Source organism: Amblyraja radiata, chromosome 20, assembly GCF_010909765.2.
Source record: "Amblyraja radiata isolate CabotCenter1 chromosome 20, sAmbRad1.1.pri, whole genome shotgun sequence".
Taxonomy (NCBI): Eukaryota; Metazoa; Chordata; class Chondrichthyes; order Rajiformes; family Rajidae; genus Amblyraja; species Amblyraja radiata.
In genome coordinates, this window is record NC_045975.1 from 17,907,731 (window position 1) to 17,933,847 (window position 26,117).

At 43.0% G+C, this 26,117-nt stretch overlaps 1 protein-coding gene across 1 annotated transcript in view; it reads left to right on the forward strand.

The window, feature by feature from the left end:
- The window catches only part of abtb2 (ankyrin repeat and BTB domain containing 2), a 181,698-nt gene that overhangs the window by 103,869 nt on the left and 51,712 nt on the right, over window positions 1–26,117 (forward strand). The window contains exon 3 of the mRNA XM_033038903.1: window positions 13,792–13,938. Coding sequence (XP_032894794.1) covers window positions 13,792–13,938 — 147 coding nt within the window. The remainder of the gene's footprint in view (window positions 1–13,791; window positions 13,939–26,117) is intronic.

The following is a 26,117-nucleotide window of genomic DNA, read 5'->3' on the forward strand; positions in this document are numbered from 1 at the left end:
CAAAACATTGTCTATTTTTCCCAAGCATCTATTTAATTTGATGAAATTATTTCCATCTCCACATGTCTTTAAGATTGATAGATAAAAGCAACGGAGGAACATTTTATTCTTACAGATTGCAATATTTGGAACTTTTAAAATACCATTGACTAACATGGGAGCATACAATCTCATAACTTTTTCTGACTACTAAAATTAAAATTTAGCTGCAGGCAGAGATCAAATTTAACATTCATCACTTAGCTTCTAAGAGGACAAGATGACATGGACATTGGTAGACCAAATCTAAAGGTAAACTGGCATCAACCGTATACATTATCTATGCCTGGCCTGTTTTCACAAGGAGATCTGTCCTTTAGATTTCCACTCTGCAATAGTGATAACACAGCGTTAACTTTCCATCCTCCATTCTGTAGTATCTGTTGCAATTCATATCAGGCAGGAATAGTCAGGATGAAACATACTGGAATCCCACTGTACTCTAAAATACTGATGACTTAATCAAAATACCTATACAGTGAAGCAGGAGTGGATTGCATAAAGGTTACTTTTCAATTTTCAGGATGTAGGTTTGGTTGAAAAGACCAATATTTATTACCCATCCCGAATTAGTACGTGGCAATGAGTACGTAGGCAGTGGCTTATCTCAACAGTTCAGCCAAAGGTAGACATTTACAATAGTTGCTGAAAGGCTGGCAAGCTGTACTAAGCTGTACTATACTGTGCTGGTCATTAGACTGGATTATGAGCTCAAAATTCTGGCATAAGTTAAAAAAATGTACACAATCCTTTGGAATTTATTCAAAAAACAGCAATCTTGTTGTATTTCAAAGTAGATTATTTGGGAGGATGTTATGGTGAATTAAAAAAAAACTGTCCTCAGCAGTAATAAACTGACTTTGCACTTTACAAACAGTAAGGCATGATGGCCTTGGTAAACTGCCAAGCTGTTGAATAGTGTTCCACTTGGGAATGCTCAAAGCTAAAGGAAACAAAATAGAATGTACAGCTTCTGTTACTGTTAACTTCGATTAACTTTGTAGTACAGACTTCAGAACATCTAACATGCAGATTAATTCAACAGAAAGTTAGTGTTTTTTGAAGAAATATCTGAATAAGAGACATCTCTATTCTTTTTTTTTTAAAAGGTAACTGGCCTGGAATATATTCTTTACTACTTTAAGAAATTTGAAGCTGCCTCTGTCGGCTTCCACCAGTAGGACTGTAAATCCTAATAGCATTGTAAAACTATCTTCAGGCCAAGTTGTTTAAGTGATGAAGCAGGCATCTTGCAACTGCATTGTTTTAGTTCAAATCCCAGAGCTGCCAGTGAAATCAGGCTGCGAGTGTTTAAATTGATTTCAATCATTTTTTCTCAGTTGGGCTGCTGGTCATGGTGGGAGTTCTTGAGGGCAGTGTGACTGTCAGCATGGGGGTTTGGTGATATGATTTGCAATGTGTCCCACATCACTAGGACAAGCCCCAAGTCTGTTAGTTCCAGAAGCATTTGTACAATTCCTTATAAAACCTGCTGTTTGCATTATCCCTGCATTTCTTTATGGTATGAAAATGTGATGGGCAGTTGCCAATTGAGGTAAAGAAAGGAATTCAAAGGGCAGAATATAAAGTAACAAGTTCAACATAATAACCTTCCAATTATTGTGACCTCTATAAAATTCTGATATCAAAAACTGACTATCAGTCATTTTAGCACCTTTTACACAGAGTGTGCCAATGGTCAGTGATACATTTTGTTGCCTTGAACATATTGGCCTGCTATTTTAAGCTGTGTTATTTTGAATTCCACCAAAGTGTAATGTTATTTTATAATCTGTTTATTTTCTATTTGGATGGGAGTTGGAGTTAAAAATGGGATTTTTATTTACCTGGTTTTCTTGTGTACTTGAATGATTCTGTAATCTAAAAAAAGTCTGATTGCACTATATTTAACACTCGTTGAGATAATTTAAATTGTGTTATATTTAATCATCAGCGATGATTGTGAAAAATATGGAATTGTTAACTTGCCTGTTATTACTGTGTTGAAACTGAATGTTAATTGATGTGTATTCAAACCTGGGGGGAATTTAAAAATAAGTTGCACATAGTCGGCCTGTCATCTATAAGGAACTGGTTTTCTTTCTGAACTTCAATGTCTGTTAAAATGGATTAGAGGCAGGGGCCAAATGGAAAGGAATTTTGCAAAGTGTTTCCACAGGAGAACTGGAATTGGATTAAAGATCCTGTGTTTTATATAAATACAAGTGATTTAAAGCATGATGTTTAAAGTGCAGTAAAAAGTATAACAACTTTTACTTCATTTTAACCTTTTTTAGGAGGGGTCAACAAAACAGCTGACAATCTTTATTGATCTATTTTATCCACGTACTGAGTGATATTTACTTACTATTTTCTCTTTCACTTTCTCTCATGCCTATTTTTCTGTTTTGTGTTCGAGACTGATAAATAGAATAAGGAAACATAGAAACATAGAAAATAGGTGCAGGAGGAATTATCTAATAGGATGGATAATGGTGTCAGAAAGTGTTCAGAATAAATGGGTCATGTCTGTTTAAATGTATGGAATTTTCTTGAGGAGTTTACAAATTTAGCATGTAGGCTGAGTCGATGGCTTTTTTTTGGACAAAAAATGAAATTGTTGCACAAAAATACATACATCAACGGATGTTATGTGCTAGATAATAACATAGTAAATCGGACGGATTGAGGGCAGAAAGTTGATGGGAAGTATGTCAGAATGGAATTTTGTAGGTGTCAGCTTTAGCACTGCCTTGATATACGATTTTTATAAACAGTATTAGATGAAGGATTTACATAAAAATTGTTCGTAATATCCAGTGAAAGCGAACTCTTATATGCTGTAATCTGGACTAGCCTGTGATTTCTGGGGCAGTTTTAGTTTTTGGTCACGTGTACGAAGCTACAATGAAAAGGTTTTGTTGCGTGCTAACCAGACAGCGGAAAGACAATACATGATTACAATTGAGCCATTCACAGTGCACAGATACATTATAAGGGAATAACGTTTAGTACAAGGTAAAGCCAGGAAAGTCCGATTAAAGGTAGTCTAAGGGTCCCCAATGAGGTAGATAGTAGTTCAGGACACCTCTCTAGTTGCGGTAGGATGGTTCAGTTGCCTGATAACAGGTGGGAAGAAACTGTCCCTGAATCGGAGGTGTGCATTTCCGCACTTCCACACATTTTGCCCAATGGGAGAGGGAGAAGAGGGAGTCGCCAGGGTGTGACTCATCCTTGATTATGCTGCTGGCTTTGCAATGGAGGCGTGAGGTATAAATTGTTGGTTTGTGTGATAGACTGTGCTGTGTCCACAATTCACTGCAAGAAAACTCCATTTGAAGTGGAGCCTGCTGTCAAATGCCAGCTCAGTCTTCTGCCGCTCAGCAGTTGTGATGTAGTACGTTGTGATAAATGTAACAGTGTGATTAAGGCAGGGTATCATCATGTTATCCAAATTCTTCATTTTAATGTTTTTATGAGAAGGATTATAGACCATGTGCAAAAATTTAGTTTTCTGATCTAATTATGGTTTAGTTCACCATTAAGAACTTGAGCTTTGTTGAACAAGATCTAAGGTTTTGAGGGTATTTCACTATAATAATAATAATAATAATAATAAATTTTATTTAATGGGCGCCTTTCAGACATCTCAAGGACACCTTACATAGTGATCGGAATAAAAACATATAATCGGAATATAACAAGTAATAAAGACATCACAGAGACACAAATTAAAAACAGAATTCAATCCAAAAATAGAAAATCAAAAACACAGTGTGAAGAGAGAGCAGCGGCAGCCAAAGCGCGCCAGCGTCCACTCTCTCTTCACGGCAGCCATCTTGGACACAGACCTACAGGACTACAATTAGACAAAAAAATCATCCCCCCACAGTGGATAGCACTGTGGAGGAAGGCACAATGTCCAGTCCCCAACCCATGTCCCCAACTATGTCCCCAACTATGGCTAATTGTAAATGGCTTTAACATATTAAACAAAGACACAAAGTACGCAGCAGGTCAGGCATTTTCAGGCGTTTTGGGACCTGAAACATCACCTATCCATGTTCTGCAGAGATGCTGCCTGACCCGCTGAGTTACTTCAGCACTTTGTGTCTTTTTTTATAAACCAGCATCTGCAGTTCCTTATTTCCTCAATTTGTGTTATTTTTGTTGAAGGCAATATTTTCAAAAAAGTAGATGCTGCTACATATATTCAGCATGAAATGCAGAAGACAATTTTTAACCTTTCTTCGTTCTAATTGTGTTGATTTTTTAAAGTATGAGATTATTGAATTTGAAAGAAAATCAATGATTCTCTGAGCGAACCCATTCGGAAGGAAGACGGGAGGAACAAGGCGACAAAAGAAGACTGGAAGAGAGAAAGGAAGAAGGTGGTAATTGAAAAGGGGACGGAATATCTGTGTCTGGGGTCAAATTAATTCAAAAGGAAAATGGCAAGGATAATTGGGAAAGAAGTAAGTAAGTAAGTTTATTGGCCAAGTATTCACATACAAGGAATTTGCCTTGGTGCTCCGCCCACAAGTAACAACATGACATACAGTGACAGTTACGAATGATTCAGAAAACACTAAACATTAATAATAATAAAACATTAATAATAATAAAACATTAATGATAAAACACCATTGATCAAGCATGTGAACCAACAAAATACCAGATCAAAGGGAGGCTACAGATTTTTGGCTGTTGAGTAGAGCAACTACTCGTGGATAAAAACTGTTTTTATGTCTGGCTGTGGCAGCTTTGACAGTCTGGAGTCGCCTTCCAGAGGGAAGTGATTCAAAGAGTTTGCTGGCAAGAAAGGAGAAGGTACTGAGAAGATAAATGAGCGGATGATGGTGTGGAAATCATTGGGGGCTTAGGAAACAGGAGGGAGTGTGACTGGAGAAGTGAATAGGTAGTTGGCAGCTATTTTCCTAAAATACCCCATTCACTAGTTTCTTCCTTCCCTTTCGTAACATAAAGTGCTCATCAGAAAGTCCCTCTCCACCTCGGCAGCCAGCTGAAAGGTAAAAAGATAAATGAGTGAGAATTAGAAGCCAATGGAGGAGAAAGCCACAAAAGTGGAGCTGGGCCAAGAGATGTGCCGCCAGGGAAAGGGAGACAGGAAAACAGCGACTTGCAGGCAACTGAACTGGGATCATCTAATAGTACATTAAAAACTTAATTGTGCATCCACTTCTGGGATTTCCGGAATTAAAAATCCCCGTGTCTGCATTTTTATCAAAACTGCCAATGTAAACATATTATACTGTTCTACTCTCCCAATAGAGTACATGCAGATGCAATTGCAGCATGACAAGTTTACAATGTGTCCAGGAATTGGAGTATAGCACATAAGTATCAGGACAGAATGTATAACTTCTAGTTGGCAATTGTTTCAGTTAGTAAACACTGGAGCATTCATTCTCTAAATCTCTAATTACGTATCTTACCCGCCCTCAACCACCCAAAGGTTACACTTGGGTTTCACTTCTACGTGCATCTTCATAGAGTGTGTGAAAGAAAGGGTGAAACAATACTTCACCATCCAGTCGGTTTTAACTCACATTTTTATCTTCCATATACATCAAGATATTGTCCGCAGTTAAGACATTCAACTGTTCTAGATTTTACTTAACGAGTTCGTGAACTTCGCAAAAATGGGAAAGAGGCTAATTCTGTGATGTGTGCCATCTGCACCTCATCTGGAAAAGCCATATTAAATAAAATGCAACATCTCAGTGTAACCAAAGCCAGTGCAATAGAACCGAGAAGCTCATAAATTCAGGATCAGATGCATCATTTCATTTTGAAACAGGAACATACGGAAACCCTTACAATATATTTTCATCACTACCAAATCATTCCTTTAGCAATTAGTGGCAAACTGTTTTGAACATTTCTGCAAATACAAATTTCAGTTCTGTCAGTACAGGTACTAAAGTAACATTGAAATGAAAGGTAAGAAATGCGTGTACAGAGGCAGTTCAAATACACCAACCATGGTTTCCCCTTTGTTAAACTGAAAGAGCGGTCCTGAGCTACTATCTACCTCATTAGAAACTCTCAGACTATCTTTGATCAGACTTTACTGGGCTTTATCTTGACTAAACATTATTCCCTTTGTCATGTATCTGTATACTGTGGATGGCTCGATTGTAATCATGTATTGTCTTTCTGCTGACTGGTTAGCATGCAACAAAAACTTTTCACTGTACCTCGGTACACGTGACAATAAACTAAATATAGACATAAAATGCTTGATTAACTCAGCAGGACAGGCAGCATCTCTGGATAGAAGGAATGGGTGAAGTTTCAGTCTGAAGAAGAGTCTCGACCCGAAACATTACCCATTCCTTCTCTCTAGAGATGCTGCCTATCCCACTGAGTTACTCCAGCATTTTGTGTCTATCTTCGGTTTAAATCAACATCTGTAGTTTCTTCCTGACAATAAACTAAACTCAACTCAAAACTCAACTCAAAGTTGGGCACGAACTGTAACAGGATTCAATATTATTTGTTATGCACCAGCATTCAAATTTGAGCCTCCAATTATTTTTATATCTCTATTCGAGGACATTCTAAAGGTCTGACAACGACTTAGAAAATAACCTTTCAGCTGTACACAACTTTCACCCTGTTCCTCTTGACCGATGGATCAGGCTAGGGTGTCACCTCATAAATCTGCACTGGATTCCATTTGCTTTACAACAGCAGAGAAGGTTATTGGCTGCAACCTTCCCTCCATTGATGAACTGTACACTGCAAGGGCCAGGAAGCGAGTGGGCAAGATAATCTCTGACCCCTCTCACCCTGGCCACAAACTAATTGAATTACTTCCCTCTGGAAGGCGACTCCGGACTGTCAAAGCTGCCACAGCCAGACATAAAAACAGTTTTTATCCACGAGTAGTAGCTCTACTCAACAGCCAAAAATCTGTAGCCTCCCTTTGACCTGGTATTTTGTTGGTTCACATACTTGATCAATGGTGTTTTATCATTAATGTTTTATTATTATTAATGTTTAGCGTTTTCTGAGTCATTCGTAACTGTCACTATATGTCATGTTACTTGTGGGCGGAGCACCAAGGCAAATTCCTTGTATGTGAATACTTGGCCAATAAACTTACTTACTTACTTACTTAGTGTAGTGTGTGGGTTAATCCAGAGTGAGAGTCCGAATAAATAGAGAGTTAGTTAGGTTTATTAATGTCAACAAGGGAATACTGCTGTCATTGTGGTCGATGCAGTTTGTGATTTTATTGCTTGGGAATGCAAATCTACTATATCAAATCTTAATAGTGTCTTTGTGGTATTTTTCACATAAGCAAGCAAAGCAACATAGCTGATCCATAATCGAAGAGTTTCTCCATGTGAATGTGTTGAGCTTCCTGTTATGTTAAACGTGATTAGAGCATTTGTCAACTGATTCACAAACCGGTCTTTACTGTCAAAACTCAACTGACCTACTACATTGTCCCCTTAAATCTGCAAATGGCTTTTCCCAGCAGGCTGGGATTCTTGAACGACGCAATATCAGGTGTGCCTGTTGTTACTCTAACAGTGTATGAACACAGCAAAGGCGCACTGCACAGATTTGATTTGATTATATCAGATGTGAGATTTTTTTTTGCCCCTCCAAAGCAGAGTTAAATGATCCGCTGACTTTGCTACAAATACGACAGTAAGAAATCCTGCAACTGGGACAGTAAACAACAGCAAGAGTTTAATTTTTGTGTGGCAATCACACCGGCAAATTGGTCAAGCTAACAACAACTGTGACCCTAGTTGCTTAATTCTTACTGCCTAAAGGTTAATTATACTGACTTGCTCCTGATCACAGTGTATACAATGGCAGATTTTCTTTATTCTCAAACACTGGACGCCAGGCATGTTCAGAACTATCACAAAACTCTTAAAAGGAAATGTTCTGGTGTTGACAATAATTGCAGAGTGCTGTTTCCTAATAAGGTTGTTGGTCCTCACAGTTGCATTCACTTTGTAACTTTCAAAAATACATTCCCCCGGGCTGCACACTAATGTACCTGGAACCTGACGTGAAACCCTGCCGTCGGTCAATATTTCCCTGGCATCGAAACACCCATTGCCCAGTGTGGGGAAGCTGCAGTGAAAGCCAGTATTAGCTGGGCTGTGATGAGAAGTGACATCACCTCACTATGTGGGGCTCAGGGCTGCACCACAACCTGCACAGTGAGTGCAGGACCATTGCTCGGGACAGGCACTACCTGCTGCATCTACTCACAGACAACCCACTTCCCACGGTCGTTCTCACCGTCTCCTCCTGAATGTGATAGAAACTGCTGCCTGCTCCTCTCTTCATCTGGCTGCACAGCTCTCCCCGACCTGGAGGTTTCTCTCTCATAACAAGCTCAATGGCCAGTGACCACTATTGGGCGATTCATTACTGAATTCACACCAAGTCCTTCATAGCCGCTGAGAGACCAGGGTTCACACCAAGTCCCACCCCAGCAGATTGCACCAGATTCTTGGCACAGCAACACTTCTATGGATAATGATATAATGGATCCTTTTAGCACTGATTCCACAAACACTCCTGTTCCTGGGAACGCATCCTACGTGCTTTATGTAACTAACTCTTTACTATCCAGCCACTTCCTGACATGTGGTTTGCTGGTATGTCTGATGCGTCTGGATCAGACAAGCATCAGATTACTTCAGTTCATGTGCAATTGTCTTCATGGAGTCTTGCATGCTGGTTGTCCCCCGTTGTCATCATTTCTGGGCTCTCCCAGTGCAACCTCATCTTCACAGGGAAATGCCAGATTGGAATTCCATTGATGCATGTCCCTCATTTACTGTTTATCCTTTGATAATCTTCTGCCCTAAGGTTCTGAATTCATATCTACCTATCTCTCCCCACAAGCACCTCCCACCAAAGCTCAGGGTCAAGACCCTGTGTCCTGCCGAGATCCTGAACCCAATTGTAATCTCCTTACTTTCTGCTCTAGCAATGGTGCAATTAGTCCAGGTCGCATCTCCCAATCTAAATTCCCTCTTAACCACCACCCTTCAAATCAGCTCATCAAACACAGAGGGCCCGCTCCCTCCTCCCACCCATTCCCTCCTCCAAACCACTCCCTCCTCGCACCCACTCCTTCCTCCTCTTGCTGTTCACCCTGCCATCCCTCCATTCCTGAGCTCTGGTCAGTCGATTAAACCTCTAAATTCCAATGGAACCCTGATCTCTCCACTCCATATCTACTTACCCGATCGACTTCCTCAATGCTTCCTCCCACTGCACTTCCTTCCCCCGCAGCCATTCCCACCCATCAATAATATTGTGAGTATTTCATTGGAGTTGTTAATCTCAATCAGATTGAGATTACTCAGTGCAATCAATCATTGTGCACTTTGCTGGTTCCATTTCGTTGCTGATGACCTTTCTAGCTATGCTGTTTGAAATGGACTTGAGGGTAATGTGTGTTTTGTTGCCAACTTCCTTTCTTCCCGAAAAGTGCAGCCTCAGTGTGCAGAATTTCACTCGTGTCATCTTTCAAACTCAGTGAGGTTTGGTAGGACACTAAAATATAAGCTATTTCCATTGAATCTTTCGGACATTGGTGCATGTGACTGTCTGTGTAAAGGCTTTACTGTTTTTCAACTGAAACAGGAAAGTATGGCTGGTAGAATGACAATTACTCCAAACCATGATGCATGACACAATATCTTCTGGGCTGTAAGCCATGTCCCTGGTACATTGATACAACGTCATGTTGCATTCCACTGAGACAATTACTGCAATTGAACTCTGTTTATCATGTAGATCTCCAAGCTCTCTGCAAAATAAGATGGGCTCTCCCTTCCTGTGATAAACCCTTTGAGTGGACCTATAATTAACCATAGTATAGGGCCTATTTATGCAGGAAGTATTTTGGATGAATTAAAAAAAAATCCTTATTAGAGAGGATTGGTGTATGCCGTTATATGCACTCATTTATAATATTAAAGGAAGCTGTAGGAGATGGCTTTCAGCACGTCCCTTCTAAATTCCTCTGATTAATAAGCACCATTTCTCCTCACAGGAACAGCCTAGGTTGTTTAAAAAAAAAACATATTTAAATAGGACAGGAGTTGTTTGGGTGGCACAGTGGCATAACGGTAGAGCTGCTGCCTTACATCACCAGAGACCTGGGTTTGATCAGCACTACGGGTGCTGTCTGTATGGAGTTTGTACGTTCTCTCTGTGACCATGTGGGTTTTCTCTGGGTGCTCTGGTTTCCTCCCACACTCCAAAGACGTGCAGGTTTTTAGGTTAATTGTAAATTTATTACCAAAGTGCCTGATAGCTAGCCTGCGCGGACATGGTGGGCCAAAGGGCCTGTTTCCGCGCTGTATCTCTAAAGTAAAAGTAAAGAGAAAGTATGAGGCATCCAATGCGCACACATGGTGGGTGCAGCATGTGGGCACCAAGGATCCGTTCAATCCCGAGGGCTCTGATAAAGTTTTTAGTGGAGTTGGAGAGGGGATGGATTGGTGACCAGAAGTTGGGAATGTGAGGAAAGAATTGATAAGGGGCGTAGTTGGGAAGGTAGCGAAAGGGGGGTCGATAACTCAGGAGTATTAAGTGGAATGGATCGGTTTCTCATGTAGGTGGAATGGGATGGATCAAAGCCAACCAGTTTAGAGAAGGGGTTAAGAGGTTGGAATCAAGAACACAAGCTCAATTGCAGTGGGTCAGGGTAGGAGGACCTGAGCACGGTTGTGTTGTATAGTCTGCATGAGGCAGGCGCTCCGTGGACTCAAGTTCCAGCCCCTGATAACGGGTTAGTGTCCTTGATGTATACTGTGATCAGCATCACACTGCTTCTTTTGAGTGCAGCACACTTAAAGATGAATTACTGTATTTTGATAATTGCATAATGAGTTATTCAGTAGTTATATTTGTTAGCTAATAGTTAATCTAAACGTTTATTACTCCAAGAGTAAATTAATTGCGCTGATAGCTGATTGTATTTACAATTTTACTAGTTTCCGATTCAATAACACCTGGTGAAATAGTTGGATTTGATAACAATTATTGTGTGATTAGTTCTGGATTATGGCTCTATGTAGATAATGGCAAGAGACAAACTTGGATCTGTTTAACATCTAATTCTCCAGTCGCAGTTCTGGCTTCTCTTTGAAAAACATCTGAATCGTCAATGGTACTGAATAAGTCATCCCAATCACTGTTTTTCACTGTAGAATGTTTATTGCTGAACTGAAATTCTGAAATGTGCCATCTCTTCAGCTGTATTTGATAATTCGTAACAGATGGATCTCTTAAAACATCACGCTCACAGAAAAGATCGCTGCATTCCATCTTAGTTTATGAAACTGGCAGTGAGTCCATATTGCAAAGGATTCCGTGGCTTTTAAGTCACGAAGCAATGACTTTATATTCTTATGAAAGGGCCTCTGTTTATGTGGCCACCTTCAAACTTACAAACTGAAAACCACAGCACCTGGTTGGCTGTAACATATACACCAACAAGTCAAAGCAAATGTGTTTTTTTTTCTGGAGCTGCTTAAAAATACATGGAAGATTAGTAGAGGCAGAAACAAGAAAAATTGCCTTTCAAACTTCAATCATCAATTTAGTGTTATTGAATATCGTGCACATCCTACCTCTTGGCGTTGTATGCTCATAGTTTTACCACATGTCCAGAGTTTATTCCTGCTCAGATTTGAATGCAAAAACCTTGTTGCTGCAGTGTTAAGTTCAAATCAAACTTAATTCAACTAGCATACTGGTCAAGCAGGGATATTTGTCAATAAAATAAAATTGTCTGCACAACTTTATAGAGCTGCTGTAGAGTTCACCTCACTGTCAGTTCCAATGTAATTTACATATCAATCAATATCCGGTCATTTGTGAAACCCTAAACAGAAGGGCTGAAGGTGCAAACTTGTTCTGTTAGTAGATTTGAATACCTTAGAATTAAATGGAAATATAGAGCGACTGTTTGTTGAGAAACAAAGTTAAGCTTGCAAGGAGGGTGGCTCCCAGTGCTGCTAGAGTTCTGCACTGCTTCCTGCCTATTGGGAGGGAAACGTGAATGGATTTCTCAGCCCTGTTCTGCATGGCAGCTGCAGAAGCTGCAGCTCTGCACGTAGTTCTCCACTGACCCACATGTTGTGAAGGTGCTCTTTTTCAATTGCTGCCAGGTCAATGTGTTACGGCATTAGTTATGGTTGGCTGTGGCCCGTAGAGCCAAATGGTAAAGTGACCACCGATCATCTTGCAAGTTGCCGTAAACACTGAATCACTTACAATGTAATGTTGTGTGATTGGAATACTTCTGAGGGATCTAACTTTGTGGTTCATGAGGTACTGAGACATTTTATGGATGCCATTGGTTTGCTGCCTCAGCTTGTTTTGGGACGTGTAGTATGCACAGGTTGTCTGCTAATGCGAGGTCTAGCCACAGATACCTGCGTAAACTTGCGGATTGGCATCCCTTGCCTGGCATCATGTAGTTGGCCCCATGACCCAGAAAGGGGGGATTTCTGTAGCTGGTAAATGATCTGAGGAACAAATCAAGATCAATTGGCACAAACCTCTGGAAAAACTCAATGGCAGCAGAGGGAAATTGTGAGGAGATAAAAATTCTTCTATATTGTATGTAGTTACCTACCAGTTCGGTTTTAATCACTGGCATCACAACTGATTCCATCTGAACCTGATATCCCCAGGTTTTCCATATTCTTTTGCCATTTGTGTTCTACATTATGGGATCCTAAGAACTAGTTTGTTTGGCATCTAAAGTCCAAAGCATGTATTAGAATTGACTGGTTGAGGCAGATGGTCTCGATACCACAACTCGCCATTGGTGATGCAACTTGGACTGAGTGCCGGGGGTGAAGCCGTTCCTCCTTTTAGTTGCCACTGGATAGATACTTGAGAAAAGTCAATACAGCCTGAAGCCACCAGTGAAAAATCTATTGATGGAAACCTGCAACTTGGCGAGTCCAACTGACTTTCCTCCCACCATATTTATAAGTGAAGGCTGGGAAAACAGAAAGTACCAGGGAAAAAATATACCACTGTTGATGCTATTGCCAGCATGAAGCAATATACCAGATACACATGGCATCCTGTTACCTGGTTCAGCATTATTTACAAGTTTTCAACCATTTTGTTAAACAACAGTCAGACTTCGATTGAAAGTCCGATGGATGTTAAGTAGACATTGGCTATATTTATTTCTTGTTTTTATTTATTCCTTAAATAGAGTAGGGTTGGATGTACTTTGCAAGGTCAACAGTGCAACGTTGACCACGTGCCACTGTGGTAGGGAACTCTTCGTGTGAACAAGTGATGTCAACAGGAAGGTCGTACCTTGAGGCACTAAATGGTTCACTACAGAAATGTCCTGCCTGCCACAGGAAGTGGCATGGACAGAATTGCCTTAAATAACAGGTGATGTTACAGTAAGGCAGGGGCTTCTTAAAAAAAAGTGATCTTGATTTACAAAGCCTGAAGAAATGGTTGAAGCAGGTCCAATAACAGCACTTAAAAGACATTTGGACAGGTACCTGGATAGGAAAGATTTAGAAGGATATGGGTCAAACACAGTCACATTGTGTGAGCTTAGATGGGAATTTTGGTCAGCATGGACAAGTGGGGATGAAGGACTTGTTTCCGTGTTGTGTGACTCTATGATTCTATAAAATGATCATGAGTGCACTATTATCAGTTGTTGATGTGACTCCTGTTGTTTTACAGGTGTGCTTTCTCTGCCGGCCCACTTTAGCTTGTACAACAATGGACCATCAACCAAGGATGGGCGGGCTGACGCTTATGCTCAGTTGGAACTCCGGACCCTGGAGCAGTCACTACTGGCAACGTGTGTCGGGAGCATTTCAGAGCTGAGTGAGTTAATTGCTCTCTTTTGTGTTTCTCTCTTTCTCTCATGGGGGACAAGGAAGAATTGTGAGTGATTTTTGTCTCGCTCCCTTTGGGAATGTACCTGCATCCTGTTTTATAATTTCCTCCCACTGCCGATTCAAATCTTACATTCAGAATATGGGGAGCTGTGGCAAAGAATTCATTCCCTGGCAATCTATCAGAGTCTTGCTTTGTTTATTAACACTGCCAGTTCCCCTGTGGCATTGCTCCCAGTAACATAAAGGATGCAGTATTTTATAATGACATGAATGTTATTGGAAGTAGGAACAGGAACAGCCCACATGACCTCTCAAGTCTTTTCCACCATTCAATAATATAGTCATAGAACCATGGAAAACCTGTTACACAAAAGGACAGCACAGTGGTGCAACTAGTAGAGTTGATGCCTCACAGCTCCAGCGATCTCAGTTCGATACTGACCTTGGTGCTCCCTGCGGAGTTTGTGTGTTTTCGTTGTTACAATGCAGGCTTCCTCTGGATGCTCCAGTTTCCCCTCTCAATTCAAAAAAGGGTATCTACTAAGTTAGACACAAAAAGCTGGAGTAACTCAGCAGGTCAGGCAGCATCTCTGGAGAGAAGGAATGTGTGACGTTTCGGGCCAAGACCCTTCTTCAGACTGGTTAGGGATAAGGAAAACGAGAGATCTAGACGGTGATGTGGAGAGATAAAGAACAATGAATGAAAGATATGCAAAAAAGTAACGATGATAAAGGTAACCAGGCCTTAATCTCAAACACCATTACTAATTTCATCACTTCTGGCTGTCTGCCTACCATAGCCTCCAACCTTATCGTTTCCTAGCCCTGCACAGCCTGTTTAAACCTTCTACTCAAAATCCACAAACACAACTGCCCTGGCAGACCCAATGTTTCTGCCTGCTCCTGTCCCACGGAAAGATTTCCACGTACCTCGACTCCATCCTATCCCCACGGTCCAATCTCTCCCGACCTATGTCCAAGATACCTCACATGCCCTTTGTCTCTTTAACGACTTCCGCTTTCCAAGCCCCCGCTCCCTCATCTTCACTATGGACGTTCAGTCACACTACACCTCCATCCCACACCAAGAAGGCCTTAAAGCTCTCCGTTTCTTCTTCGAAAGCAGAACCATCCAATTTCCCTCTACTAATACTCTACTCCGCCTAGCCGAGCTGATCCTCACCCTCAACAACTTCTCCTTTGACTCCTCCCACTTCCTCCAGGTCCAAGGCGTAGCAATGGCCACCCACATGGGACCAAGCTATGCCTACCTCTTTGTAGGGTACGTTGAACAATCCCTGTTCCAGGCGACACTGGCCCTATCCCCGAACTCTACCTCCGCTACATTGACGACTGCATCGGTGCTACCTCCTCCACTCATGGAATTCATTCACTTCACCACCAATTTTCATCCTGCACTCAAATTTACTTGGACCATCTCCAACACCTCCCTCCCCTTTCTTGAACTCACAGTCTCCATCACAGGAAATAGACTATTGACTGACGTCTTTTGCAAACCCACTGACTCCCACAACTATCTCGACTACACTTCTTCCCACCCTGCTTCCTGCAAAGACTCTATCCCCTGCTCCCAATTCCTCTGTCTAAGCCGCATCTGCGCCCAAGATGAGGTGTTCCATACTAGAACATCCGAGATGCCCTCATTCTTTAGGGAATGGGGGTTCCCCTCTCCCATCATAGATGAGGCCCTCACTCGTGTCTCCTCGGTACCCAGCAGCTCCGGCCATGCTCCCCCTCGTCACAACAGAGACAGAGTCCCCCTAGTCCTTACCTTCCACCCCATCAGCCGTCGCCTACAACACATAATCCTCCGTAATTTCCGCCACCTCCAACGGGATCCCACCACTAGCCACATTTTCCCATATCCACCCCTTTCCGCCTTCCACAGAGACCGTTCCCTCCGCAACTCCCTGCTTAACTCATCCCTTCCCACCCAAACCTCTCCCTCCCCAGGTACCTTCCCCTGCAACCGCAGAAGATGCGAGTAGGGGATAGGGTCTTTGCAGGAAGCAGGGTGGGAAGAAGTGTAGTCGAGATAGTTGTGGGAGTCAGTGGGTTTGTAATAGAAGTCAGTCAATAGTCTATTCCTTGTGATGGATACTGTGAGATAGTTAGATAGAGCTCTTGAGCTCTAGGGGCTAGCGGAATCAAGGGATATGGGGAGAAGGCTTACTGATTGTGAATGATCAGCCATGATTACAATGAATGGCGGTGCAGGCTCGAAGGGCCAAATGGCCTCCTTCTGCACTTATTTTCTATGTTTTTATGACACCTGTCGCTATACCTCCTCCCTCGACTCTGTCCAAGGACCTCGACAGTCCTTTCAGGTTAGGCAGAGGTTCACTTGCACCTCCTCCAACCTCATCTACTGTATCCGTTGTTCAAGATGTGGACTCTTATACATCGGCGAGACCAAACGCAGACTGGGCGATCGTTTCGCGGAACACCTTCGCTCAGCCCACATGAACCAACCTGATCTCCCAGTTGCTGGACACTTTAATTCTCCTTCCCATTCCTACACAGATCTCTCTGTCCTGGGCCTCCTCCATTGTCAGAGTGAGGCGAAACGCAAATTGGAGGAACAGCATCTCATATTTCACTTCGGCAGCTTGCAGCCCAGTGGTATGAATATTGATTTCTCTCACTTCAGGAAGCCCCGGCATTCCCTCTCTCTATCCCTCTCCCACCCAAGTCGCACTAGCTTCTCATTTTCACCCAACAAACAGCTAACAATGGCCTGTTCCCTTTATCATTGTTACTTTTTTGCATATCTTTCATTCATTGTTCTTTATCTCTCCACATTACTGTCTATATTTCTCGTTTCCCTTATCCCTAACCAGTCTGAAGAAGGGTCTTGATCAAAACGTCACACATTCCTTCTCTCCAGAGATGCTGCCTGTCCCGCTGAGTTACTCCAGCTTTTTGTGTCTATAGGCACACAAAAATGCTGGAGAAACTCAGCGGGTGCAGCAGCATCTATCGAGCGAAGGAAATAGACAACGTTTCGGGTCAAAACCCTTTGGTTTCGGCCCGAAACGCTGCCTATTTCCTTCGCTCGATAGATGCTGCTGCACCTGCTGAGTTTCTCCAGCATTTTTGTGTGCCTTCGATTTTCCAGCATCTGCAGTTCCTTCTTAAAAAATTTTTGTGTCTATATTTGGTTTAAGCCAGCATCTGCAGTTCATTCCTACGCCGATAACATCGAACCACTGTGTTCACCACATATATAATTCTGCACATCCTGCCATGAATGATGGCAGATAATTGAACATACGTATTTAATAAGTTAATTGTCTTCTCTGAACCATAGAATCTGGGGGAAGTTGATAGGAATGTGAGGAGAACTAAATGTAGGATTAGTCCAAAATGGGTGATTGATGGTCGACACGGATAGTACCTGTCTATAACACTCTTCAGCGTATCCTGTCTGTGCTGGTCATAAAAGAGCATATTGACTTAATCTTACCTTTCATCCCAACTGGCCCGGCCACATTGTACAGCTGCCTGCAAGGATGTGGTGCTTGCCCTGTGGAGATGCCAGTGCAAGTCCTACCCTTCCCAGATTGATCTCAAAGCATCAGGAATTTAACGTCCCCCCTCCTGCATCACCACTATCGCCACACATTAGAACATAAAACATAATGTTGTCTGTGCCAAGCATTATGCCAAATTAAACCAACCCCATCTGCATGCACATCACCCATAAACCTCCATTCCCTGAGTCTATATGCCTCTTAACATCACTATCGTGTCTTCTTCCACCAACTCCCTGCTTGTGGTGGAAGCAGACACAATAGTGCATGGTCAAAACATCCTCTCCACATCCACTCTATCCAGGCATTAACCTCCTGCCTTGTACTCACGGGTGTACAGCATCAGATCATGCTTTTTAAATTTCTTTCCTGACCACTTCTAAACTGCCTTTAGGATGTTGATACTTTCTCTGCATGTTGGTGCTGAAATGTTACTCTTGCTCTCCCAGAATGTGGTACAGCTACTCAATAATGTCCTTGACATTGGCACGTGAAGCAACATTCCTCCCTAGCATCACACCTGCAATTGCAAAAACGCCCATTTACACCTGTGGCTGTAGAATCCCCGATACCTGTTGTTCACATGACATCTGTGCCTCACTCTACATACACATAAGCCACCCTTTGTGCACTGGTCGTGGTGCTAACTGCATTCCTCAGGGGAATGCTTTTCCCATGTTCATAAGTTATAGGAACAGAATTAGGACATTCAGCCCATTGAATCTATTCTGCTATTCAGCCATGGCTGATCTATCTTTCCCTTTCAACCCCTTTCTCCCTGTAACCTTTGAAACCCTTACCTATCAAGAACATGTCAATCTCTGCATTAAAAACATACACTGCCTTGGCCTCCACAGCCAACTGTGGCAATGAATTCCACAGATTCACAACCGTCTGGCTGAAGAAATTCCTCCTCCTCTCCTTTGTAAAAGCACGTCCTTTTATTCTGAGGTTGTGCCCTCTCATCCTAGACTTTTCCGTTGGTCAAACATCCACATCCACTCTATCCAGGCCTTTCATTATTCAGTAAGTTTCAATGAGGTGTCCCCTCATCTTTCTAAACTCCAGCGAGTACAGGCCTAGAGCCATCAAAGGCTCAACATACACTAACCCAATTATCCCCAGATCATTCTCATAAAACTCCTCTGGACTCCAATGCTCCACATCCCTCCTCAGATGGGGGCCAAATACTGCTCACACTACTCCAAAAATGCGGTCTGACCTCAGCATTACATTCCTTGCTTTTATATTCTAGTCCTCTCGAAATAAAGAATAACATTGCATTTGCCTTCCTTACTACTGATTCAACCTAACCTTCAGGAAATCCTGCACCAGGACTCCCAAGTCCCTTTGCACTTCTCATTTCGGAATCCTCTCCTCATTTAGAAAATAGTATATGCCTTTATTCCTTCTACTACAGTACATGACCAGATAGTTTGCTCTGCTGTATTCCATCTGCCACTTCTTTGCCCACTCTCCCAACCTGTCCAAGTCCTTCTGCAGACTCTGCTTCCTCTTTTTTTTAAAGTTTCCCAATCCTCTAGCTTCCTGCTATCCTTTGCAATATTATATGCCTTCTCTTTTACTTTTATGCTGTCTTTGACTTCCTTTGCCTCATTCTCCCCTTAGAATCTTTTTTCCTCTTTGGGATGAAAAGATCCTGCGTCTTCCCAATTACTCCCAGAAACCCCTGCCATTGTCACTCCATCGTCATTCCTGCTAGAGTCCCTTTCCAATCAACTTTAACCAGCTCCTCCCTCATGCCTCTGCAGTTACCTTTACTCAACAGTAATACCGACAGATCAGATTTCATCTTCTCCATCTCAAATCACAGGTTAAATTTTATCATATTATGGTCACTACCTCCTAGGTCTTCCTTTGCCTCACGCCCCCTAATCAAATCTGGTTCAGAGCTGGTTAGGGAGTAACATGGTTTCTAGGATCTCCCAAACTGTCTGTCTCCTCTTTTGATTAATATTGTACCTTTTGATGAAGTCTCAGCACTGAATGCATTACATTACAGGACACAGAGTATAATCTATTGCACAATAATAAGGGGATTTTATCAATGTTGAAATCCTTTTCCTATTGATTCAGTGCTGATTCGCATGCGGGAGAGGGTCGGCGCCCTGTCTCCCATCCCAACGTCGCGTCATGGAGTGACCCCTTCCCATTTGTCACTGCCGCTGATGGGATGCCCGTACGTTTTTCTTTGCCATGACTTCCACAGATCGCCCTTGCAGCGCCCGTATGAAGGTCCCTTTCGCGTACTGCGGCACGGGCCTACTACATTTGATTTGGACATGGGAGGCCGGGTGAAACGGTGTCTGTGGCTCGTTTGAAACCGGCCCACATGGACCTGAGCGAGCCAGCCCATGTGGCTCAACCGCCCCGTCGCGGGCGTCCGCCGTCCCGGGCTCCCGGAAATTCTTCCGAACCGAGCAAGCCCCCGGGGCGTGGGATTGTATTTACGCGTTCGGGCCCGGTTCGGTGCCTCTGGTTCTGGGGGGTTGGGGGAGGGTCATGTGGCGGCACCTGGTGGCAACCCAAGGGCACAACGAAGCATTTTCTCTGGAGGGCGGCGTCTTAGTGTGGGAGGCGCTAGTCACTGGGTCGGTACCTGAGTTGGTATTTAAGGCCGGGCAACGGCCGCGACCTTGAGGGAGTAGGGAACTGTATTGGCGAGAATAAACACGTCTAGTGCACACAACTCGTGTCCAACTACTTTTTGGCTGGACTCCTTCGTGTCCCCACTACAACAGGTGACTTTGTTTAAATACCAGTTTGGCTGGAGGTCTGTTATTTTTGGTGTATTTTACTTACTTCCAAAACTGTGTGTCACTGATGCCTTCCAGGCCTCTGGCAGTCACTGTGTTCCAGCTGTGCTGAAGTATTTGTGATTGGTCCTAATTTAACCAACATGGTAACTGAGAAGTGTAGTAAATTACAAGCATCAATTGATTCTTGTGTACCTTAAGTACATGCCTGTGCTTTGAAGCACCATACATCACTGTGTCATCTCAATGCAAATGTCCTACATTTAACTTGGGAGCAGAAAAAGATTCCAATACTGGGGTGAAGGAATTAAGGCCATTTGGAAGTCTGCAGGATTCCATACTGATCTGAAGAAAGTACAGCTGCCCTTCCTACTCATGAGATTTCTACTGAGATAAAACTGTCATAAAACTGTCCATAAAACTGTCACAGTACTCCCATTGTGCTGCCACTTTCTATGCTAGAGTGAAGTAGGTAAAGAATAAGGAGAACAGCAACACAGAACAACAAGCCCTCTCCCTCCTCATCCCACTCCATTGAGGATGATGATGGTTGGTGAAAGACCAGTCGTTAAACTCTGCTTCTTTGTATCATTTTTGATTTATTATTGCATCTGTGAATTTCCAATCCTCTCACACTTCATTACAGTGCTGAGTGATTGCCGGACGTTTAGATGCTCCGTCTTTCGTGAGACAATAAACCGAGGCCCCATCTGGTGGTTCGCAAGGACGTAAAGAATTCCACAATTCTTTTTGAAGGATGAGCAAAGAATTCTCCCAATGTCAAATTGCATCCCCTGCCTGTCACCTAAAAAACAGATTACCTGCTCCTTCACCTCACTACAGTCTGAGACTTGGTGTACAAATTGACTGCCAGGCTAATCTACGTCACAACAGTGACCCACTGATGAACACATTTGTCTAGCTGTGTTTCTTTCTGCCTTCAAGCCATTTTTCCAGCCAAACCTTTGACTTCCTTCCCCCTGCCAACTTCATCACTGTCCCGACTACTCAACGTTTCTGAGACAAGAAATTCTGCATTTGTAAGAGGTGATTGTTATGATAAAGGAAGCACGACAAACTGGAGCAGTGATGCTTCAGGAGCTGCGTGACAATGTAGGTTCAAAGACAATGAAGAAGGCTGCTCAAGTACTGAGATAAATGGCCCAGGGGACAAATTCAGCAAGACTGCATTTCCAGAGTGGACCTTCACTAGTGTCCCTAGTATAATGGGGAAACATTCTTAACAACAGCTTTTGGTCCACGCCAGTTCTGCTCTGGGAATACAGCTATGTTTACAGCAGTTAGACACAAAATGTTGGAATAACTCAGCAGGACAGGCAGCATCTCTGGAGAAAAGGAATAGGTGATATTTTGGGTCGAGCCTTCTTCAGATTCGGGTTACTCCAGCATTTTGTGTCTATCTTCGGCTTAAACCAGCAGTTATCTTTAAAACTATTCTGCTGATATTTCAGCCTAAAACATGATGCTGGAGGAACTCAGCGGGTCAGGCAGCATCTGTGGAGGGAAATGAACAGACAATGTTCCAGGATGGGACACTTCTGCAGACTGATGGAGCAGAGGGGAACAAGCTAGAAAAAGAGTAGGGAGGGGGCAGACTTGGCAAGTGACGGGTGGATTTGATTGGCTGAGGGATGGGAGTAAGTGACCAAGGCAAAGTGAAAAGGAGACAACTGTGTCTGATAAGGAGAGCGGAGGAGGAGTGAAATTTAATAAGTGGAGAACTGAGACAGCGATATAGGTGGTAGGGGGCAGTGGGAAGAGAAAACGGGGGGGGGGGGGTGGGAGAAAGGGAAATGGGGTATTCAGAGTAGGAGAGCTAGAAAGAGCAGAAGAAGGCGGGGAAAGGAACAAGGTGAGAGGTAGTGGGAGAAAGATGTAGGGGGTTCAGGGGGCATTTTATTCAAAATTGGAGAATTCAGTATTCATACTGTTGGGTTGTAAAAAACCCCACGCTGAATATGAGGTATTGTTTTTCAAGTTTGCACGTGGCGTCCCTCTGTCATTGTTAGAGGCCACGGACAGAAAGGTCGGTATGGGAAGGAGAGTTAAAATGGCCATTAATTCACTTGGAATATGCCAGCTTCGTATGCAGAGAACAGCCAAAATTATGATCCCAGAAATAAAGGAGATAAATGGTCAGGAAGCTGAGCAAGGCCTGAACTTTACAATTGAAAGATATGGTTTGTTTAGAGATATTACAGTGCCCTCCATAATGTTTGGGACAAAGACCCATCATTTATTTATTTGCCTCTGTACTCCACAATTTGAGATTTGTAATATAAAAAAATCACATGTGGTTAAAGTGCACATTGTCAGATTTTAATAAAGGCCATTTTTATACATTTTGTTTTTGCAATGTAGAGATTACAGCAGTGTTTATACATAGTCCACCCATTTCAGGGCTCAATAAAGTTTGGGACACAGCAATGTAATGTAAATTAAAATAGTCGTGTTTAGTATTTTGTTGTTGCATGCAATGACTGCTTGAAGTCTGTGATTCATGGACATCACCAGTTGCTGGGTGTCTTCTCTGACGATGCGCTGCCAGGCCTGTATTGCAGCCATCTTTAGCTTATGCTTGTTTCGGGGGCTAGTCCCCTTCAGTTTTCGCTTCAGCTTATAAAAGGCATGCTTAGTTGGGTTCAGATCGGGTGATTGACTTGGCCACTCAGGAACTGACCATTTTTTAGCTTTGAAAAACTCCTTTGTTGCTTTAGCAGTATGTTTGGGATCATTGTCTTGCTGTAGAATGAACCGCCGTCCAATGAGTTTTGAGGCATTTGTTTGAACTTGAACAGATAGGATGTGCCTATACATTTCAGAATTAATTATGCTACTACCATCAGCAGTTATATCATCAATAAAGGTAAGTGAGCCAGTATCCTCAGCAGCTTTTCATGCTCGGGCCATAACACATGTTTCACAGGTGAGGTGGTATGCTTTGGATCTTGGGCAGTTCCTTCTCTCCTCCATACTTTACTCTTGCCATCACTCTGATATAAGTTAATCTCCGTCTCATCTGTCCACAAGACCTTTTTCCAGAACTGTACAATATACAATTTATTGTCATTTGAGCCCCAGTGAGACTCAAACGAAATTTTGTTTCCACAGCCATACAAACAAAGACAATGTCCTACAGACATACACACAATTAAGTTCACACAAACATCCATCACAGTGAACCCACTGTGATGGAAGGCAAAAGTCTTTTCTCTCCCCTGCTCTCCATGTCTCTCCCGATATCCAAGCCCCAGGCGGGTGATGATAAGTCCCACGGCCATTTTAGGCCGTGCGGGGCGATTTACGGCCCCGCTCCCGGTCTGAAAGTACAAGGTCGGAGCCCCAGCGTGCGCTGGTGAGTCCCACGGCCATGAAGCCGTGCCGGGTGATGTACTTCCCCGCTCCAGGTCGTTCCAACCCCGCGACACGGGCTGGAGAAGTCGCGTTGCGGGAGCTCCGGGAAGCGGTCTCGCTCTCCCCCCGGACCCGCGAGCTCCCGATGTCTCAGTCCACCGGACCTGCGGCTGCGTTGCTGGAGCCTCCGAGCCCCAGGAGTCGAGTCGCAGCAGCGAGTCACCACCGCTCCCCACGTTCCGAGGCCGGCCAGCCCCACGATGGTGAGTAGTCCGCAGCTCCACAGCTCCGCAGTCTCCCGAGCCCCCGGGTCGTTCAGGCTGGAGGCCGCTCCACGGTGCTAGGCCCCAACGACAACGGAGACCCGACAGGGAAAAGGTCGGGTCTCCCGTACAGGGAAGAGATTTTAAACGGTTTCCCCCCCCCCCCCCCCCCCCCGCCCCCCACATATACACATTTAAAACCAAGCTTAAAAAAAACACAAACACTACATTTAACTAGACAAATATAAAAAAAGACAGACAGGCTGTAGGAGCCGCTGCAACGAGTCGCGCCGCCACCAGGAAACTGTGGATGCTCTTTTAAGTACTCTTGGCAAACTGTAACCTGGCCATCCTATTTTTGCGGCTAACCAGTAGTTTGCGTCTTGCAGTGTAGCCTCTGTGTTTCTGTTCATGAGGTCTTCTGTGGAAAGTGGTCATTGACAAATCCACACCTGACTCCTGAAAAGCGTTTCTGATCCATTGGACAGGTGTTTGGGGATTTTTCTTTATTACAGAGAGAATTCTTCTGTCATCAGCTGTGGAGCTGTGGAGGTTGGCACAACATTGGTCCTCGTGTTGATAAACAGCAATAAAAGTTTCCAAAGGTGATGGAAAGACTTAAATACCATCGATAATTTATGGTATTAAATAGTATTAAATACCATAGCTCATTTAAACAGCAGTGATTTTATATAGCTGAAAAGGCAAGTGAAAAATATGAAAAGGAGTGTGGGAGAAAAAAAAAACTTTAAATTTTTCGAAGAATGTGATATGATAGGAAAATTCTATATCAGGTGAATTGAAAATATGTTTGGATGCTTGATTCAAAGGATGCTATTATGGAGATAAATGGTCCAATATCCTTTCAGTGTCTTTACCGTTGCTTTTTCTCTCGTGTTGTGATATCCCTTGTTATGTGGCTAGGATTTTGACTTAGACTCACTAATAACCAGAAAAAATTTTCCCTTCAGAGTTTTGATAACCTAACCTTTCCAGAGAAATGGAACCTTTGATTCCCGCTGCTTGGAATCTAATTACATCGTTCTGAGCCTTCACAAGGACACCTCGTGTCCAGGCTGTTTGTTCAAATGCAGAGCTCAAACGGGAAAGTTTCTGAATTCTTCCTACAAAGAGCATGATTATTGGCAGCCCTTCAGCCAAGCTGCAGACAGACTGGTCATTACAAGCACCGAACTGTTCGAGCTAAATGGGAGGAACGTTCAAAGAGCTGCAATTATAGGATTTAAAATAAAGTAGATGAGCTTCAGACGGTGTGTACAGTGGTTGCTGAGAAATGTTGCAGCATCGTTAACATAGGAGAAGTACAATTTCAACAAAGTAATAGCGCACACAACGGATACCATAGTAAGCAACATTGACAGCTGGCAGACAAAGTTATGACTGACTGCTGTGCATTCTCACCTATCAACCCGTTTCTTGAAATATCAGGAAAACCACCAACTTGGCCTTGGATCTTGAGGTCTCCTCATTTACTTTCGACTAACATTTAGCAAAATACTTTTCCAGTGCTGGTTAACACTCCCTCTTTCTCTTGTGACACAAGTGAGTGTCTGTAACATTTCACTGCAGCAAAACAACCTATTTTGTTTGACTTGTCTACTTTTATTCACAAAACATTTTACTAAAATATCATCACCCTACTTCACCACCCAAACCAAATCAGTGCAGAATCGATTGCTTCCAAATGTCTGCTGTGCGTTTAGATTCCTTCTGGGTCTGAGTTTCAGAATCAGCAAGAGTGGAAAAAGTGCTGCCTATAGTGATTCTTGGCCAAAGATCTTTAAAATATGAGAGATCTTGCTTTACAAAAAATCTTTTTCTTTCTGTATGTATTGAGGAGAACCACCCTGACGCAGGTTTTCCAAAGCTCACCCAGCTCCTGTCTGAATGGAATCCCTGTGTAATTGAATGATTCTTTTTGAGAAGCAAATTCCCGAGCTGTGTTGACACAGGACATGTTTCAGGTGGAATGTTGGGCGATGCAGTAACATAACCACAGCAGAACTACAAGGGAGGACATGGGTTTAGGGCTGCATTTCCATGCATGAAGAGCTATTCTGCCTTGACCATGCTACATTGGTATGTATTCATCCAGTCATGGGATGTGAATCTCATTGCAATGTATATTATATCCCGAAGAGTCATTGAACTGAAGAACTGTTAAGACTCAACCAC